A 19,145-nucleotide genomic window follows, 5' to 3' on the forward strand; every position below is an offset into this window, starting at 1 on the left:
GTTTTTAAAATAAAAGTATAACCAGATAAGCACTAAAGCAAATAAGTAAATAAGATATTTCTAATTTACTGAATCTTCAAAGGATGAAAATTTTAATGGGTGACCTAAACATTCCTCTGTTTAAATGGACATATAATTAGAACAATTAGATTTCCCCCTCAACGGTAAGAGTATTATAAGGGGAGATAGTTTAAAGAGATTATGAAGACAACTTAGAAATCCAATTTTCACTGAGGCCATCATGTTAGAATCACAAGACTACTTGTGCTCCAGCGCACTTTGTAAATGTGTTCTTGCTACCACTTACTGAAATTATTTCCTAGTTACTAGCCTTCCAGGCCTATGAGTCCATCTAAGTTAAGTTGTGTTTGCTTATGTGTAGATCCTACACCTAATATAGTACTTGGCATAGAGGTTTTCCTTAAGACATTATTTGTTCTGCTCCTTTCAGCTTCATTTATGGAATGGCCAAATAAACAATGATAGAGATTGACCTGAACGTCCCTACGTTCTTGCCACAGGGGTCAAATCCCTTGCTAGGCTGCTGGGGAACTGAACTCTGAATAGTAATGGAGGGTGACAGAGTGAATTGCATTTGTAATAACTAGCATTTCACTCGTCTCTTATGAGGGACACAAATAGTAAGACATTAATATAACACCTATTTTTGCTTCAAATCTGAACAGAAGCCTCAGAAGTGAATGCCAGAAAGCAGCCCAATTACTAGGGAGACCTTCATGTTCCATGTTCCACAGCAAACATTTTAAGCATGGGTCTGTGTCTGCTTACATCTCCTCTTTCCTTTACCTTCAAAGTTCAGGCTCGAATTGCCTCAGACCTTAATTACTTCCAGAACCTAAAGACTGAACATGCCTTATCTTTGTCTTTCCCCACTCATATTCATCCTGCATATGCCTTCCAGAATGTTCTTATCAACAAATTATCTTATCATAGCTTCATTAAAAATCTTCTCATCTTCTCCACTACTTATGAAATAAAACCCACACTTTGGCTTTCATAACTCTCCATCCAGATTCAACTTATATTTTCTTTCCATCCCATGCCAAGCCCAAAGCACAACAAAACAAAGCTGCAAACAGCTCCCACACAAATTCTGCACTTTTCCTGCTCCTGGTTCCCCCCCGTCTGAAGCTGACTTTCTCTTTACATATTACACATTTTCATAAAAGTTTAATTTTAATTTCTACCTTCTTTATGAAGCCCTTCCTACTTTATCACTTTTGCCAGATAACTCTCTCTCTTCTATATGCCTATCATTTCCTTGCACTCAGATAGAAAATATGCTCAAAGTACTTATCAGGGAGGGTTATAGAAGCTTGAATACCATTCTTAGACCACATGCTTCTAAAAAAGAAAACAACAAACATTCAGAGTTCCAAATAACTTCAGCCCTTGATATTCAGAAAGTGTACAAGTGCAGATCACACCTAGGAGTAAGGTTTCCCAGATACTCATTTTATCATGATTTACATTCATAGGAGTACTACAAAGGAAATGCAACCCACAGAAACCTTCTGCATCTTTAGCAGAGCACAGGAAAAGATAGGAGAGCATTTTTTCCTCCATTTCTCCTTTCCCACACCTTTGCTTTATCATCAGGAAAAACCCTCAGTGGAAGGGTTCAGATCTCGGAAGAGAGATTCAGTGAACCACCAAAATGCAGACAAATCAAGACAACATGTATCCAAGAAAGGACTCTGACTTGGTGGTGAGTCTTCATTGGTCACCTTTTTGCATTAGGAAAACAAGGTAGTGTGTCTTCTTGTGACATTCTCAATCAGGGCAGCTCCTCTAGTTCTGCTGAGGACTCTGTCCCAGTCCTATAGCTGATGCTGCTACCAACACTCTGGGTCCACCTGGAAGAGCTCAGCCCTTCAATCGAATCCATGACTCATCTGCAACATAACAGTCCATATGAAACCTCTGATTCGAGTTGTACATTAACCATCATGCCCGAACATCCAAGTCTGGGTGCTACTCCTGAAACAGGCTTCGAGAGATCAGCATCCTCATCACTTCATTGCTACCTGCAAGGGGGAGGAAGAATGAAGGATTTAGTTGCAGCGAAGTCTGAGAGCTTGGTAAAGCTTTAACCAAGGTGCTCCAAGCCTCATTCAGGGTAGTAGTGGATATAAACCACAACTGTTGCTTTAACCCTGAGTGGGATGGGATTATTACAGACTTCTCTCCAAAGTACAGAAAAATGCCAGGAAGTAAGGAATAAATTTACTCTTTAAAAACACCTCGCCTGGGAGAGGGGAAATTGGCTGAGTAGGAAGATGCCGAGCTTTCCTTCTCCTGTGGACACACTAAGGCTGCAACTATGTACAGCACAACTCACTCTGAGAACCTAAACTCTAGCAGAACAGCTATTCCATAGCTAAAGATATAAAGAAAAAGTCACACTGAGAAGGGTAGGAGGGGTAGAGAGTGTACGGAACCAAACCCACGCACAGTGACCCACAAGCAGAAGGATATCACAGGTGTGGAGGTCCTTCCTGAGGAGTGAGAGGTTCAAGTCCCACAGCAGACAGCCCCTGCCCTGGAGATCTTCACTGGGAAGATAAGGCCACATATTGTCTGGCTTTGAAAATCAGTGGAGCTTAACTCTAGGAGAGCCAGGGAGCTACAGGAAACTGAGACACTACTCTCAAAGGGCCCACACACAGTATCAGTCACTTGGAGCCCAGTATGGAGGCAGCAGTTGGAAAAGCTCCTGGGTCATACATGGGGGAGGTTTAATGACTAATTTTTGGGTGTGTGCCAGAGGGGCAGGGATCTGTGGGAACTTTCTCTGGGAATGGAAGTGTTAGCAAGCACCATTTTTCTTGTACTTCTACAGCTTAGTTAGCCAGATGCTTTGGGAACAAGATCTGACACCCTCCTTGCTACCCAGATGTTTCGGGAGCAAGATCTGACACCCACCCTACCTTGCTAGCACTGCTTGCCCCACCCTGGCATTTGCCTGCAGACCTGCCCGGCTCAACACACTCAACCCAGCAGATGTCCCTCCAAGCAGGCACTAACCACCACACCTGGCAGGCAACCTCAGTGGGGACTGGTGCACGCCCCCAAAGTCACTGCTGCCCACTAACACACCCACAAGACTCACAGGTGGGCCTAGCAGCCAGTCACCAACACACCCACAGTAGTCACAGCCCAGACACAACAGCACAACACATGCAGACCACATAGGGGACACCCTGGGAGTGCCTGGTTCTAGTGACCAGAAGGGATTGCACTAGGGATTGCCCCCAGGATGCATTCCATACAGGACATTACTTTCAGGACCAGGAGAGTCTGGCTTACTTGATACACAAAAACAAAAATGAGGAGACAAGAATATGCTCCAAATCAAAGAACAAGACAACATCTCAGAAAAAGAACTGAACAAACAGAAATAAAGAATCTACTTGATAAAGTTTCAAAATTATGGTCATAAAGATATTCAGGGGCCTTGAGAGAAGAGTGGATGAACTTAGTGAAAATTTCAGTAGAGACAGAAAACATAAAACAAAAAACGAAGAGTACAGTAACTAAAATGAAAAAAATACACTAAAGGGAATCAACAGCAGATTATAGGATGCAGAATGGATCAGCAATCTGGAAGATAGGGTAGTATCAAGCATTTGAGCTGAGCAGCAAAAAGAAAAAAGAATTTTAAAAAAGGACAGGTTAAGGGACCTCTGGGACAACATCAAGCACACTAATATTTGCACTATTGGGGTCCCAGAAGGAGAAAAGAGAAAAAGGCAGAAAACTTATTTAAAGAAATAATGGCTGAAAACTTCCCTACTTTGGGGAAGAAAACAGACATCTAGTTTCTAGAAGCACAGAGAGCCCCAGACAAGATAAATCAAGGAGAACCATACCAAGACATGTAATATATATATATATATATATGGTAAAATATATATATTATATATATAGATATATATAATATAATGTATATTATATATAATTAATATACATTTTATATATAAACATATATATATTTTTATATATATATATGGTAAAAATTACACATAAAGAGAAATCTTAAAAGCAGCCAGAGAAAAGCAAATAGCTATGTACAAGGGAAAACACCCATAAGGCTATGAGCTGATTTTTTCAGCAGAAACTTCATGGCCAGAAGAAAGTGGCATGATATATTCAAAGTGCTAAAAGGAAAAAAACCTGCAACCAAGAATAGTCTACCTGGCAAGGAGAGATAAAGAGTTTTCCAGGGCGCCTAGGTGGCTCAGTTGGTTAACCGTCTGCCTTCGGCTCAGCTCCTGATCCCGGGGTCCTGGGATCAAGCCCCGCATCGGGCCCCCTGCTCCATGGGAAATCTGCTTCTCCCTCTCCCATTCCCCCTGCTTGTGTTCCCTCTCTCACTGTGTCTCTCTCTGTCAAATAAATAAATAAAAAATCTTAAAAAAAAAAAAAAGAGTTTTCCAGACAGGGGCGCCTGGGTGGCTTAGTTGGTTAAGTGTCCAACTCTTGATTTCCACTCAGGTCATGATCTCAGGGTCATGGGATCGAGCCCCGTGTTGGGCTTTGTGCTCAGCACAGAGTCTGCTTGTTCCTCTCCTTCTGCTCCTTCCCCCTGCTTGCATGCACTCTCTCTCTCAACTAACTAAATAAATAAAATCTTAAAAAGGTTTCCCAAACAAAAGTTAATGGAGCTCATCGTTACTACACCGACCTTACAAGAAGTGTTAAAGGACTTCTTTAAGTTGAAAAGAAAAGGCAACAACTAGAAGTAAGCAAATTATGAAAAAAATTTTCACTGGTAAAAGCAACATATACTATAGGTAGTAGATCAATCACTTATAAAACTAGTATGAAGATTAAAAGAAAAGAAAAGGTAGTAAAATCACTTATATCTAGAAAATTATACAATAGTATAAAACTGGAAATCAATTGCAAGAAAAAAATGGTAAAAAACACATGGAGGCTAAACAACATGCTATTAAACAACAAATGGGTCAACAAAGAAATCAAACAGGAAATAAAAAAATACCGTGAGACAAATGAAAATGGAAAGACAAGTTCCAAAATCTTTGGGACACAGCAAAAGCAGTCTAATAGGCAAGTTTATAGTGATACAGGCCTTCTTCAAGAAACAAGAAAAATTGGGGCACCTGAGTGGCACAGTTGGTAGAGTTAGGGTCATGAGTTCAAGCCCCATATTGGGGGTGGAGCCTACTTAAAAAAGAAAAAAACAAGAAAAATGTCAAATGTACAATCTAACTATACATCTAAAGGAATTAGAAAAAAAGAACGAACAAACCCAAAGTTAGTAGAAGAAAGGAAATAACAAAGTTCAGGGTGAAATAAATGAAACAGAGACTAAAAAAACAATAGGGAAAAGATCAGTGAAACTGAGAGCTGGTTCTTTGGAAAGATACACAAAATTGATAAATCTTTAGCCAGACTTATTAAGAAAAAAAAAAAGAGAGAAGTCAAATGAATAAAATCAGAAATGAAAGAGAAGTTACAGCCAACACCACAGAAACATAAAGATTATAAGAGGCCACCATGAAAAATGATAGGCCAACAAACTGGATAACCTAGAAGAAAGAAACAGATAAATCCCTAGAAACATACAATTTTCCAAAACTGAATCAGAAATAGAAAATCTGAACAGACTGATTATGAGTAACAAAACTGAATTGGCAATCAAAAAACTCCCAACCATGAAAAGTCCAGGACTGGACAGCTACAGAGGGGGATTCTATCACACATTTAAAGAGTTACTATCTTTCCTTCTCAAACTATTTCAACTGTTGAATTACTGTGTTGCCCACCTGAAACTAATATAATAGTGTATGGCAACTATACTTCACAGAAAAAAAAAGTACCTACAAAGTACAGAAAAAGCCCCAAAGGAGATTTTTTGGACTTACATATAAAAGGAATCCAAAATATTAATTCTGAATGTGGAAACATGAAAGATTTTTTTTTTTTTTACTTTTCCTATACTTTATAAGCTTTCAACAATAAATATACCAATTTCCTTGGTAATCAGAAAAGTGAATTTTAAAAGAACAGACAAAAATATTTTCCCTGAAGGGATGGGTCAACTTCTTGCTCCATTTTTACAGTGGCTTTTAATGCAAAGAGAAATATGAACCCCCATGAGGAATGAGTAATCACACACTTCAAATAAAATCAAATCTAAATTTCCAGATTTATCCTATAACAAAGTTCACAATGAAACAAAGTGATACCAAAGTGAGCAGTGCCCCAAATTTTCTATAAGTGGATGATGGCATGGCCTCAAATAAATGTACCTGGCTTTTCCCATTTCTTCTCACAAGGTTAAAAGGCAGAGTCAGAATAAAAGTGAAGTCTCATGTTGTTAGACAACAAAGTTTACCTACTAAACTTGTCATTCATAAACGCTGGGTAAGGAAGTAACTGTAGGACTAATCAGAGGACAAAGCCTATGGGGAACTTGAGCACCAGTGACTGAGCTCATTGACATATATCAGGGATGAGGTCTGCAGAAGAAAGCAGACTCTTAACTTTTAGAAGCCTGTGATTTGGACATAACACCGGAGCAGTAGGTCTCAGAGTGTGCTTCCCAGATGTGCAGCTGCAGCCTCACTTGAAAACTTGTTGGAGATGCAAAATTCTCAGGCCTACCTAAGACCCACTGAGTCAGAACCTCTGGGTGTGGAGTCTAGCAATCTGTTTTCACAAGCCCTCTGGGTGATTCTAATACCTCTTCAGGTTCAAGAATGCTTTGAAAATGACAGAGAGAACAACGCCCACAGCTCTCTCCTGTACCTTCGTGGAAGCAGCCCAACATTGCATCATGGAAAGTCACTTAGATAAGCTTTTGCCCCATCTGGCTCTTCTACAGTATAACCACTCTGTCTGCCTATGCCAACTGAGACAAGAGTCATGTAATTTCAAGACTTCTGCACTGGTGTGGAGCGTGGAAAAGGCCATGCTCTGAGCCAGCCTCTGGCAGCTTACACATTTTCCAGCCTAATCCAGTCTGTGATTGCCAAGAAAAATACCCATATGATTTAGTTTACTGAAAAATCTATTAGCAACATTGATAAAGATATCTTCAATTTATAGAGGTTCCTTGTGATCAAATTAGCTCACATTTGCCCTGTACAGAAGTTTTGGGATCCCTGAGGACCAAGTACTTCATAAAAGCAAAGAGTTACTGTTGAAGTTTTCAAAATGCTTTCCCATATATTATCTGAGTTTGAGTGTTCTCTAAAAGTTGCAAAGAAAAAGAGCAGAAATAGAGTGATCTGATAGCTTACCCATGGTAACAAAGCAGAGCCTCCTGACTCCCAAGCTAGTACTCTGTATGACACCCACAAACACTTCCAGAGCAGGGTCAGGAGAAAGAGGAAGAAGGAAGGCAAAAGACAGACAGGGCCTGATGGAACCCTTAGAATCAGTCAGCATGGGGACAGACAGGCTGAGGAAAGTGGTGATCCTATAAGCATTCTGGAGAACAGCTCTGGCAATTTTTACCTTCTAGGATTTGATGGACCCTGGAGTCCCGCACATACTGCTGAACAGCATAGTCCTTCAGGTAGCCATAGCCTCCATGCATCTGTAAAGCCTGGTTGCAGATCTTCAGGGAGACAGGGATTAGACATCTTTGACTGGGAGGAAGACTGTGGAACACATGGCTTCTCTTTCTACCCCAGCCCCCAATCTGGCAGCCTGTTGTAAACTAATACGAGGAAGAACAACCTACAGATAATCAGCCCCCAGCCCAAACAGGGGCTCTGTATTCTGTGTGGTTAGACAACAAAGGAGGTTTACCTACTAAACTTGTCAGTTACCACTAGGCAGGCAACTCAGAGAGCTCTGCCTTTATTGCTTTATTATCTGCAGGGGCCAAGCTGCCCACAAGCACTTTGGCTGGGATTATGTGAAGCTACATACAATGCCATCTAGTGGCAATGTAGCCTCATGTGGAAATAGTTCTGCTCTTGACATTTTAAACATAGCACAGTGCTAAATTTGAGCAAGCGGCATTGGGCTGCTCTGAACCTTCCTCCAACGGTAGTGTCTCATCTAGAACACAATCAAATGACAGTGACAGAATGGAGTATGTAATGGCACAGAGCAGGTAAAAAGTCAGCTGAGAGCTCCCAAGCAGGCCTCTCATGAGTTCATTTATATGCTTAAGCCCCAAGGTGATCTCTGCAGCATCCCAGGGGTAGACTAATGGCTCTCAACATCCCTGGACCTAGCAGCTGCTCATTGTCCACCCAAGACAGCCAGAGGACATCATCACGCACAGCAAAGCATTCATCTGTAGCGAAGAGCTTGGCCATGGAGCAGAGGGCCACTGCATCTTCCCGCTCCTCCTGCAGAGCCAGTGCTGCATTGCGGATTATCAGACGCGAGGCCACCAGCCTTGTTGCCATATCAGCCAGTTTGAATTGCAGGTACTGCAGCAACAGGGGATAAGAGAACCAGACAAGATAGACAGGCTTAGACCAGCACCTGATCTGGGGCCCTCTATAAGACATCTCTCATGAGGTACCTTTTCTAACTGACCCCAAGCTTCAAAGTCCCTGCCTCTTCTACAGAGCAAATGTCCTGTCTTGTGAGTTCTAAGCCTACTTTGTCTGCCCTGCGCTTCAGTGAAAAAGATGACTGATAAAATTAGAACACAAGTTCTAAGATGGGGGCAGAACTCCAGTGAGGACACATAGCCTCACCCTCTGAGAGAATGTGGGCCACAGAGCAGGTCGTGGGCAGAGTGGAAAGCAAATGCAGGGGCCTCTGGGAAATTACCTGGTTACTGGCCAGAGGCTCTCCAAACTGCTTCCGAACATTGAGGTGGTCTCGGGTGAGGATGACTGAAGCATGAGCAGCTCCTAGGGAGCAGGAAGCTGGAAAGGAAAAGTGCCAACATTTCAAATGAGCCAGGACAGTGCTGCTTGCCCCAGCCCGGTTACCTTCCTGCCCCATCCTATTGTGTTCTCACCAACATTGATCCTCCCTCCATTCAGTCCTTTCATGGCAATGACGAAGCCCTGTCCCTCGTTTCCAATTCTGTTGGCCACTGGCACTGCACAGTCTTCAAAGATCACGGCGCGCGTTGGCTGTGAGTTCCACCCCATCTGGCAAAAATCAGGGACCGTATGGCTGCCCAACAGAGTGGCATTCAGGGCAGTGACTCTTCTCTTCTACGAGCCCCTGCCTGCCTGTCCAATTTCATCCTAGGCTGTTCTCTTCTTTGCTCACTGCCTTAGGGACATACTGAACTATTTTTTTGTTCCCCCAATAGGCCATCTACTGTTGTCTCTGCCCAGAATTCTTCTTATGTTGCTTCTTCTATAGTCTGGATCTCATCTCAAAAGTCATGGCCTCTGGGAGTTCAGCCCTATTACAGAAGCTTTCAAGCTCTCCTCAGTGTCCTATCCAACTGTTTTATCTCTTTTTGTAACACACAGCACTACCAGAAGGTACCTTGCTTATTTACATGTCTGTTGCCCATCCCTGCTTGCTGACAGGTAAACTCTATGAGGGCAGAGCTTTGTCTTTGTTCACTGCTCTACCCCTACTGTTTACAAATGCTTGGCATATAGTAGGCACTCACCAGCTGTCGAATGAATACAGAGGTGTCCTTCCAAATTTCCCTTATATTAAAAAATATATAAAGCAAAACTAATAATTAAAAAAGAAAATAAATTAAAAAAGAAAGATAAATGTATACACTTAAAAGGGAGAGAAAACAGAAAACGAAAGGAAGAAAAGATACACTTTTTGTTTCTGGAATTTATTTGTGATTTTTCTCTAGGCACGAAATTTGACAGCTTTGGTAATTCTGTCAACAGACATCACAAATACTGAGATGGATACTACCTATGTGTGTTGAAACAATCATCACTGCCTTTATAAGCACAAGCAACCTAAATCGGTATAACTTGATCCTGTAAAATTATGTGTCAGACTATGTAAGTCAGTCCATGTTGTATGACCCGAAGGAGACATTCCTAGATTTAAGATATTCTACAGCTGTATATCTTACATGTCACATATACAAGTTATATGCCACAATTACAGCTTATATACCTTATACAGATAAGACAACATAATAGTAATATGTCTTATAATTTCAAATAAGGCTAGGAGTAACTTCTGTATCCTCCTTCACCCCAGGAGCCAGCATCATGCTTTGCACATAGTAGGAATCTAGTAAAAACCTACTATACTAATAAATGAAAAGGGGCCCTAAAACCTCTAACTCTTTGCAGTTTATAAAATATCAGGAAAGCTCATGAGGGGAAATATGGAAACCCTAGGAGCTATGAAAGGAGAGTATAGTTAGGGGTCATTTCATTACCTGACTTCTCCCCCCAAATCCTAACTATAACAGTATATATTGGAGGGATATGATTATTCTGGTCCCCCGGCCTAACAAATCTGAATGGGTCTCATTACCACCGGCTACAGCTATGGAATCACACTTCTCCTCTTCATGGTCTGGCTATGGGATTGCTATATCCTAGGAACGTCTTTTCAAAGCACCTATGGAAACACTCTCCCTCTTACATGACTGAAACACTAACGATCATCTCCAATAAGTTTTATTTTTATTTAAAGAAAAGTGGCCCATATGCTTTTCATCCCAGACTTGTAGTCACCACCAGATCTGTAAATATTTCTTCCTGGGATAAAAGAATGTGCCAAAATAAGAAGCTGAATAAGAAACACAGGCCAAAAGTGGAGGCGGTACAGATGTCAGAGAAATCCCTCACACTAAAAAGATAGGCAGCTTATGAAACTTACTGGCACACTCTGCCATTTTGCCAGTGGTGTGGTATTCCTTCAGCCATGCCCCATTCTATTCCATATGCTTCTGTTGAAATCCTAATAGAAGCAACCTTAGTTGACTTGACTCCAAGTCAAGTTAGCAAGAATGTAAACTATTCCTTGAAATAGAACAGAGGTTGGTCTGGCAGGTGGCAGACTCTTGGATTGTTTGAACTTCAATTGTTTCCTGTCCAATAGCCACTTACCTTTTTTTCCTTCTTGCCAAAGCTAAGGCCAGGGGTCCCCTTCTCCACAACTATACAAGAGATGCCTTTGGGGCCTGGCCCTCCTGTTCGGCACATGACCACGTAGATGTCTGATTCACCTCCACCACTGATGAAGGCCTGAGGGTTGGAGAGGGGGTGTATAGGGATCAGGAAACACATCTGTCCCTGGAGCCTAACACCTGGGAAAGCAGAGTCATTCCGACAGTAGGACACTAAGAGGCATGATGGCACAGAGAAATGAAGGAGAGGTAAAAAGAACCTGTGCTGACTGGGGAATCAGGGATCTAGCTGATGAGACTATAAAAAGGATAGACAGAAAGGAGCCAGATTATCTGGACTCAGATCAGAAGAGTGAGAAAGTGAAGGTAAATAAAGGGAAATAGGTCAGAGGTTCTCTATTCAATGCGTAAAACTCCTAGGAAACATTAACTCGCAGATAGCAAGGATTCAGGCAATGTCAGCATGAAGATGGGCACAATCTCTAAGGTGTTCTGTAAGGTGGGCATGCTGGTACCTTGGAACCATTGAGGATGTAATGATCTCCTTGTCGTTTTGCTGAGGTCAAAAGGGAGGCAGCATCACTACCACTTCCTAAGGCGAGGGTCAAAAGGAAGCAGAGAGGGTGGGAGAGAAAGTCAGTGAAAGTAAGGGGGCCCCAGCACGGTTCCACTTCCAAAGAAATCTTCCCTGATAACCAACAGCTTAGCATTTCACACTTTAAAATGCAGACAGCTGGAGGAACTCTCTGTATTTGGTGAAAACTGTGGACAGCAATGAGACCATTTTCCATCTCCCATCACACTGAGTACAAGGAGGCTCCAATCGGCAGCCTGGAGAGACTCTGCCCTACAGCATTCTTAGGCTTGTGACATCAGGCCATGGGAATGTGTTCCTCCACGACCCAACTTCATGGTAAACAAGGGTTATAGGTATCGAGGGGACGAAAGAGTGCTCAGTGATTTCGCCTGAGCAGCATCCCCTGCTACGTTTTGCTGGCGGTATGGCAAACCCACCTGGCTCAGTGAGGCAGTAGGAAGCAAACTTCTCCATGGTACAGAGCGGTGGGCAAAATCTGTGCCTCTGTTCCTCACTTCCAAAGGTATCAATCATCCAGACACACATGCTGACAGGTACCCCAAGGAGAAAAGATAATGATAGAGTTAATACGGAGAAGAGGAAATCTGAGGGGGGTTGGGATGGGGAAGGAAAGCACAAGCCGCAAAGCAGAGTGAAGAGGAAGACAGTGGGAAGAGAAAAGTCGCCACTGAGAAGATGTGACTTTAAAGGAAAGGCCTGGGTTAAAACATATTCATGGAACATGTACTACCCAGAGATAACCAGGGCCAAAGTGTTTCTCACTTGGATGTTCATGCTACTTCTAGGTTAAGTGACTTCCCTAAAAATCAAACAGTTATATGTATTTTGACAAATTCCTGGGGGCTTCATCCTAGGGGCTGAGGAAGACAGGAACAGGGCCCTGACCATCCTCCTGGAGAAGTCTGTTTGCTTCCAGTTCAAGCTAGGATTTGGGAGAAGGCGGAGAGACGTTCTCTAAGCAACATACAAGATGGCAGATTCAAGTCCAAGAGGCAGCAGCAGACCTAGAGTGAACTTTTTTCTTTTTTTGAGGGAGTGCATGTGCTCATAAGGAATTGGGGGAGCAGAGAGAGAGAGAGAGAATCCCAAACAGGCTCTATGCCCAGTGTGGAGTGTGACACGGGGCTCAATCCCATGACCCTGAGATCACAGACTGAGCTGAAATCAAGAGTCGGACACTTAACTGACTGAGCCGAGCAACCCACGTGCCCCGTCTGGTTCCTCAATGACAATCAACTTGAAAAGATGAACTTTTCCAAAATTTCCTAAAATTTCCCAGTCAACCCGATGAGAACTTCACTGTGCTCACCAAACTTTTGACACTCACTTGTGGATGCTTATATAGGCTGTGGTGCTGGTGCAGCCTGTAGCCAAGGCCTCAAAGATGACAGATGTATCGAGCCGTGACAGTCCAGACCCACCTACATCTGTTCGTACGTAGATTCCCCCAAAGCCGAGCTGAGCAGCTTTCCGCATTGCGTCCACTGGGAACAACTCCTACGCACAAAAGAGAACAGGGTCATCAGTAAGGGATTCACAGATGGGACTTTTCATTAAAGGGCACAATGAGGGATTAAGATGTTTGCATTTGGGAGCGTGTATATATTAACTTAATAGGGTATTTGTTATCTATAGTAGCAGTTAAAATGCATTCTATTAGCACTGGTTTTCTAGCATTAAAGTTCCTTTTAATTATCCATAGAATTGCCTTGGTTTTAAGAGTGTCTAAATCTTTGTACAATTAGAAAAACAAAAACAAAAACAAAACTAGTCTCTACAAGATGAGGATAGGAATCACAACATTACCAGTACTTTCATTTGCAGTAAGAGTTGTGCAAGGAGAATAAACATGGAACAGTTGGGTCTAAAAGGGGATGAAGACAGGGTCACCACAGGAGGCATTTGTTGGAACGTCTAGCCACAAGGAAAACTCCCACCTTCTGGTCCCACTCTGCCATATTTGGAGCCATCTCCCGGGTAGCAAAGTCAAAGGCCACTTTCTGAAATTCTTTCTGTTCTTCATTCAGTCCCATGGAAGCTGTGGGTAAGATTGCATATATTTGGTTCCAGGACAGGGGTCAGGGAAGAGTAGTGCCAAGATCGAGAAACATGAAGTTGAGACAGGGACGCACTGTAGCATTTCTCTTATACAGTATAACCTTTAACATCCATAGAATGGCCTTGTCTACCATTAATGAGTTCTCTGATGTGTCATCTCCTTTTCCCTTCTTCTTTCCTCCCCAGTGGATCGGCTGGCTTCATTTGCCTCCTAACTGCTTATTCTTTCAGTACCCTTACTTATCTCTTCCTCCTCATAAATCCACATTAAAAAATAGTAAACACACACTGACCCTCAAATTAATGGTAAACTTTTTTTTTTTTTTTCCTTTAGGATGCCCTGCCTTTTCTGTATTGGTGTCCTGGGAAAATCTGTCCTATCTATGAATCTCTATAGCTGTCTGTCTGTTTCAACATATCCATTTTAAAAGATCAATTGGAAAGGAAGATATATATACTTTGGTTTACCTTTCAAATTAAGGAAAAGATCCTCTAATAAGGCTGTGCATTTGGCAAATCTCAGACATTCACTGATAAACATTGATGATGAAAAAAAAGTCTTCCAGTGTTGAAAACATGGTTAAGGCCTTACTATATCGGTTTTTACCCAATGGACTCAGAATTCTCAGAACATTTTCTATCATAAACCATCAGTGATGTGACTCTGGGTAATTTCTTCACTTTTGGGTTTAAGATACTTAAAAGCTAAGGACAATGAATTGAGTGACATCAACAGGTAGGCAGTATGGCCTCATTAGGAGAAGTTTCTCCCGAACCTTAAACATCTAATAAAAGACTACACCGTAGTAGTACTTAATCAGAGGTGACACTCTTCAGGAGAAAGAGAACTATATCTACCAACGTAAACAGAATTACTATCAATTCACAATATCATTATTTCATACATTTTCTTTAAGTGGCCAGTTGCCCAAATGACATGAACACTTTTTACAGATTTTTAAAAAAACTGCATAGAGTAAGATCAGACTGAATTAGAAAGCAGACATCCAAGTCAACTAGCTAGTTAAGTAAGGTGTAAAATATTTTGCCTATTTTGCAAAGTGATACAGACTTCCAGGTAGCAGCAGGCAAAGCTCCCGTGAAAACAACCACCTTTTTGGGATAGTATAGCAAATTTAGAAAAGATGGGACCACAAATCCTGGGAGCCTACATCAGGATCAGCAACCTACACAGGGTGAATCAAGACTTACATTGTTCATATTTATGTCTCTTTTGTTGTCTCTTACTACTGTCATTTTGAAAGGACCACCTGCCGAAGGTGTGTAAGAAAAAATAGAGTGTATGCCTATACTTTTCCAAGTGAAGCCCTGAGGTACAGCAGTGGCTGTAAAAGGTAAGGCAGAAAGAAGGGCAGGGGTCTGTATTACCTTCTCAGGTTTCATCCTTTAGTGCTAAAGATGTGGTCATTATGGAGTGATGCTAAAGAGCGTTAAAGTAAGACTATGGAGCCACACTCGACAATAATTTATTTCAGCACCTAATAGTAATGCACAATACTTCCAATAGAGAAGAAGAGCAGATGGCAGAGTCTGTTTCTCTAGGGCAGGCAGCATGGGGAGCAGTAATGGCTGGCTATTACTTCCAGGAGAAAGCAGTCTGTCTGCATTAGGGAGAAAGCAGTCTGTCTGTATTAAGGAAACTCAGAAAGGAATACTTGTGAGGATTAGACATTAGGCTACTTTGAGAAGCCTAGAGCAGAAATTTATGTTGGTTATTACTCACAGGAATACAGTTAGGGATGAACACTTCACAGTTCCTGACTGAGAGTCAGGTTATTTGTTTGCAGAAGTCTTGCAAAAATGCTCTTGTAGATCATAGCTCAAAGACCATTCACAAAAGAATAATTATTGAATGTCTACTATGGAACAGTGCTGGGGTTAGAAAGATGAATACAGTCCATTCACACAAAGGCTATCATAAATGGTAATAATGTCAATCCTACAGCATAAAGAGAGGTGCTACAGAATTTCAGTCCCAGCAAGAGCTCAACAAACGTTTACTATTATTATTATTAGAGTAAAACAAGTAGTTCAAGAAACAAAATGTTTAAGAAATAGGTTTGAATTGCATTCTAAGTAAACAACAGGGAATAGATGTATGCAAATCTTATGTGCAAGTATATACAACATAATTACACATTTTGAAATATAATATCCAACCCAATTTTTGATAAGGGAATGCTAATAAAATGAGAGCGCTGCTTGGTGGAAAAAAAGTAGAAAAGGCAAGTTAAGAAGCAAATTATATACAAGAAAGCATGGTAACTAAGTAAAAATACCCGCGTTCCCAGAATACATTAAAAACAAACAAAACAAAAACCAGACTTCACGAAGTTGGCCAGAGTTACTAGCAAGAGTTCAGGAAGCCAACACACACAGTAAAATGTAAAATGGTAAAGCTAAATAGAAAAAGGGCCTGGGGCTCCTGAGTGGCTCTGTCCATTAAGCATCTGACTCTTGATTCCGGCTCAGGTCCCGATCTCAGGGTCATGAGATCCAGCCTGGGGTTGGGTTCTGTCCTGGGCGTGGAGCTTGCTTAAGATTCTCTTTCCCGGATGCAGAGAAAGGGAAACCCTCCTACACTATTGGTGGGAATGCAAGCTGGTGCAGCCACTCTGGAAAACAGTATGGATGTTCCTCAAAAAGTTGAAAATAGAGCTACCCTATGACCCAGCAATTGCACTACTGAGTATTTACCCCAAAGATACAAATGTAGGGATCTGAAGGGGCACCTGCACCCCAATGTTTATAGCAGCAATGTCCACAATAGCTAAACTATGGAAAGAGCCCAGACGTCCATCGACAGACGAATGGATAAAGAATATGTGGTGTATATATAAACAATGGAATACTACTCAGCCACACACACACACACCCACACACACACAAAAGAAATCTTGCCATTTGCAACAATGTGGTTGGAACTAGAGGGTATTATGCAAAGTGAATTAAGTCAATCAGAGAAAGACAATTATCATATGACCTCACTGATATGTGGATTTTAAGAAACAAAACAAAGGATCATGGGGAAGACAGGAAAAAATAAACAAGATGAAATCAAAGAGGGAGACCAACCATAAGAGACTCTTAATCACAGGAAACAAACTGAGGGTTGCTGAAGGGGAGGGAGATGGGGGAATGGGGTACCTGGGTGATGGACATTAAGAAGGGCATGTGATGTAATGAGCACTGGGTGTTATATAAGACTGATGTATCACTGATCTCTACGTATGAAAATAATAATAACTTATTTGTTAATTGAATTTAAATAAAAAAAGCTTCCCTCTCTCCCTCTCCCTCTGCCCCCCCGCCACATGCCTATACATGCACACGCTCGGTCTCAGAAGAAAAGAAAAAAGAAAAGAAAAGAAAAGAAAAAAGAAAAAGGGCCCAAAGGAGATGAGGAAACCCTTCACTGTACAGCAACCTAAGTGTAAGCAATGGGCAAAAAAAACAAAAAACAAAACAAAAACTCTAAATAATATAAGAATCTTTAAATGCATCCAAAGTAGAAACCTAACTAGAGAATCAACAGTTTTATTTGAGAGTCTTCATGTTTCAAAGAATGCTTGGGATGTTGCAGCAAAATGTAGTGGAAGAGCACTAGACAAGGATGTTATTAAATGTACAACTTTTGGTAAGTCAGGTACCTCAATCAACTTCGGTTATCCCATTGTCAAATGAGGGGGCTGCACTAGACACTGAGTAAATTTCCTCATCTGTAGAATGAGGGAAGTATGCATAATGAATATATACAACATATAAAATACAAATCATAATTATCTTAAAAATCATTTTTCACTTATTAAAATATGCAATGAAACAAATGTTAATCACTCCCATTAATTTGATATTCTAATATGGAGAATGATACATTGAAAAGGCAGTTTCCTTTCATTTTACTAATTAAGAGGTACTTTCTTTTAAAAAGATGTAAAAGTACCTCACTGGCCAAAGCTACACAACCAGCTGCTGGAAATACTCCAGCATATGTAACCTATCTGTTATTATTTAATATTAGCCTATTAAATATTTAATCTATTTGTTGCCAGGACAACTCCTTATTTGCCTTGGTTATCAGCAAGGGTGACCTCATTTACCTAATTCTAATTGCTAGAACGGGCAGCACTTTGTGAAGGAGTTTTAGGACACGGAGAAGAAAACGGTGTTCTATACTAGTGTATGTCATAGATCTGGGTGTCAATCTAAGGGATTCATACCAAATCTGTTATAAAGAAGAGCGACATTTATTAAAAAGAATTTTTTTTTCAGAAGAAAAAAAAATTATTAGGCACTGGACAGAGTCACACAGTGGCCAGGTATCCCCAGTGGGCCTAGGCCCCCATCACTCCCCGTTACTTGCATCCAAATTATTTGCCTGGTGCCTGAAGACATTCAGGTCTGTCAACTGTGGGTAGTTTCCCACTTTCAATAATAATTATTTTTCAACGGGAATTTCACCAGTAAAAGTGTTTTATAACTACAGGTGGTAAATCGCAAAATTTATCTGATCAAATCCTGTATCACTTAAAGAAGGAACAGTGCTTCATCTACTACAACCAGCCCCAATCTATTTACATCTTTACTACCCGACTGTAAATGATCTAGGATTAAGACAAGACAAAACAAAACAAAGCCAGGAGTTTTTATGCACCCACTACTTATTTGAAAGTAGGTATAATAAGAGAATCTGCCTCTGAGTTGTGAGGATCATTACAAAACCCTTGGTTAGTGTATTCATAAGTAAATGAATTTACTTATTAAACCTGATATCAAGAGGCTGATAGTACGTTTTTGGAAGACCTGAACAATTAACAAATATCATCAGCAACAAAGGTTAAGTTGCATTTTCCTATCTTCATTTATCTTCAGCGAGGCCCCTGTGACGTGGGCAGGAGGGAAGACAGCTAAAAAGGCGGAGGACCGCCTGGAGCACGTATTTCGGCCGCCAGGCTTCCCGCCCAGAAGTTTGGGGGCGGATGCAGGAGCAACAGATGGAGACCGCAGGGAGTGAGGGCGGCCAGAGAAGCCAGCCAGGTGGACAGAATGGGGAGACCAGCCAGCAGGGGGAGACCAGCCAGCAGGGGAAGCCCACTCAGGAGGGGGCAGGTAGGGCTGGGGGGGGGTGGCCCAGGTGACCGCTTAGGGCGAGCCGGGGGTGACCAGCACTCTGTGGGCGCTCAACCCTCCCCGCCCGGGGCCGGACACCTGCACCGGCGGGGTGAGTCTTACGATCTATGCAGGACACCAAGCCCCGGCGGCCGCTCTTGGCGGGGACCCGCAGAGCGCCGCGCGGGCAGTAGAGCCACCCTCTCAGCCGCCAGCAGCCGCTCCGCAACATGTTAGCAGCCCCTCCTCCAGCCAGAACCAGCCGGCAGTGACCCGCGCCAGTGCATCAACCAGACACCGTGCATCGTCCAGGTCCCG

At 42.0% G+C, this 19,145-nt stretch overlaps 1 protein-coding gene across 3 annotated transcripts; it reads right to left on the reverse strand.

Moving 5' to 3' along the window:
• Window positions 1-103: 103 nt before the first annotated feature.
• Window positions 104-19,143, reverse strand: ACAD8 (acyl-CoA dehydrogenase family member 8). 3 transcript variants are annotated; one of them, XM_028120769.2, is made up of 11 exons: window positions 18,951-19,143; window positions 13,577-13,677; window positions 12,967-13,136; window positions 12,056-12,165; window positions 11,557-11,633; window positions 11,022-11,159; window positions 8,984-9,119; window positions 8,791-8,888; window positions 8,289-8,441; window positions 7,510-7,612; window positions 104-2,048 (listed from the first exon to the last, which is right to left on the reverse strand). In XM_028120769.2, exons 1-11 carry the CDS (start codon window positions 19,057-19,059, stop codon window positions 1,996-1,998), a joined length of 1,248 nt encoding a protein of 415 aa, XP_027976570.1. In that variant the 5' UTR covers window positions 19,060-19,143; the 3' UTR covers window positions 104-1,995. The 3 variants fall into 3 exon arrangements, with proteins under 3 accessions (XP_027976570.1, XP_027976569.1, XP_027976571.1); XM_028120768.2 differs by having other exon boundaries at window positions 18,927-19,143; XM_028120770.2 differs by lacking the exon at window positions 8,289-8,441 and having other exon boundaries at window positions 18,927-19,143.
• Window positions 19,144-19,145: the final 2 nt, after the last annotated feature.

The sequence above is a fragment of the Eumetopias jubatus genome, unplaced genomic scaffold, assembly GCF_037043125.1.
Source record: "Eumetopias jubatus isolate StellerSeaLion01/CBP00866 unplaced genomic scaffold, mEumJub1_p1.0 scaffold_13, whole genome shotgun sequence".
NCBI classification, from domain to species: domain Eukaryota; kingdom Metazoa; phylum Chordata; class Mammalia; order Carnivora; family Otariidae; genus Eumetopias; species Eumetopias jubatus.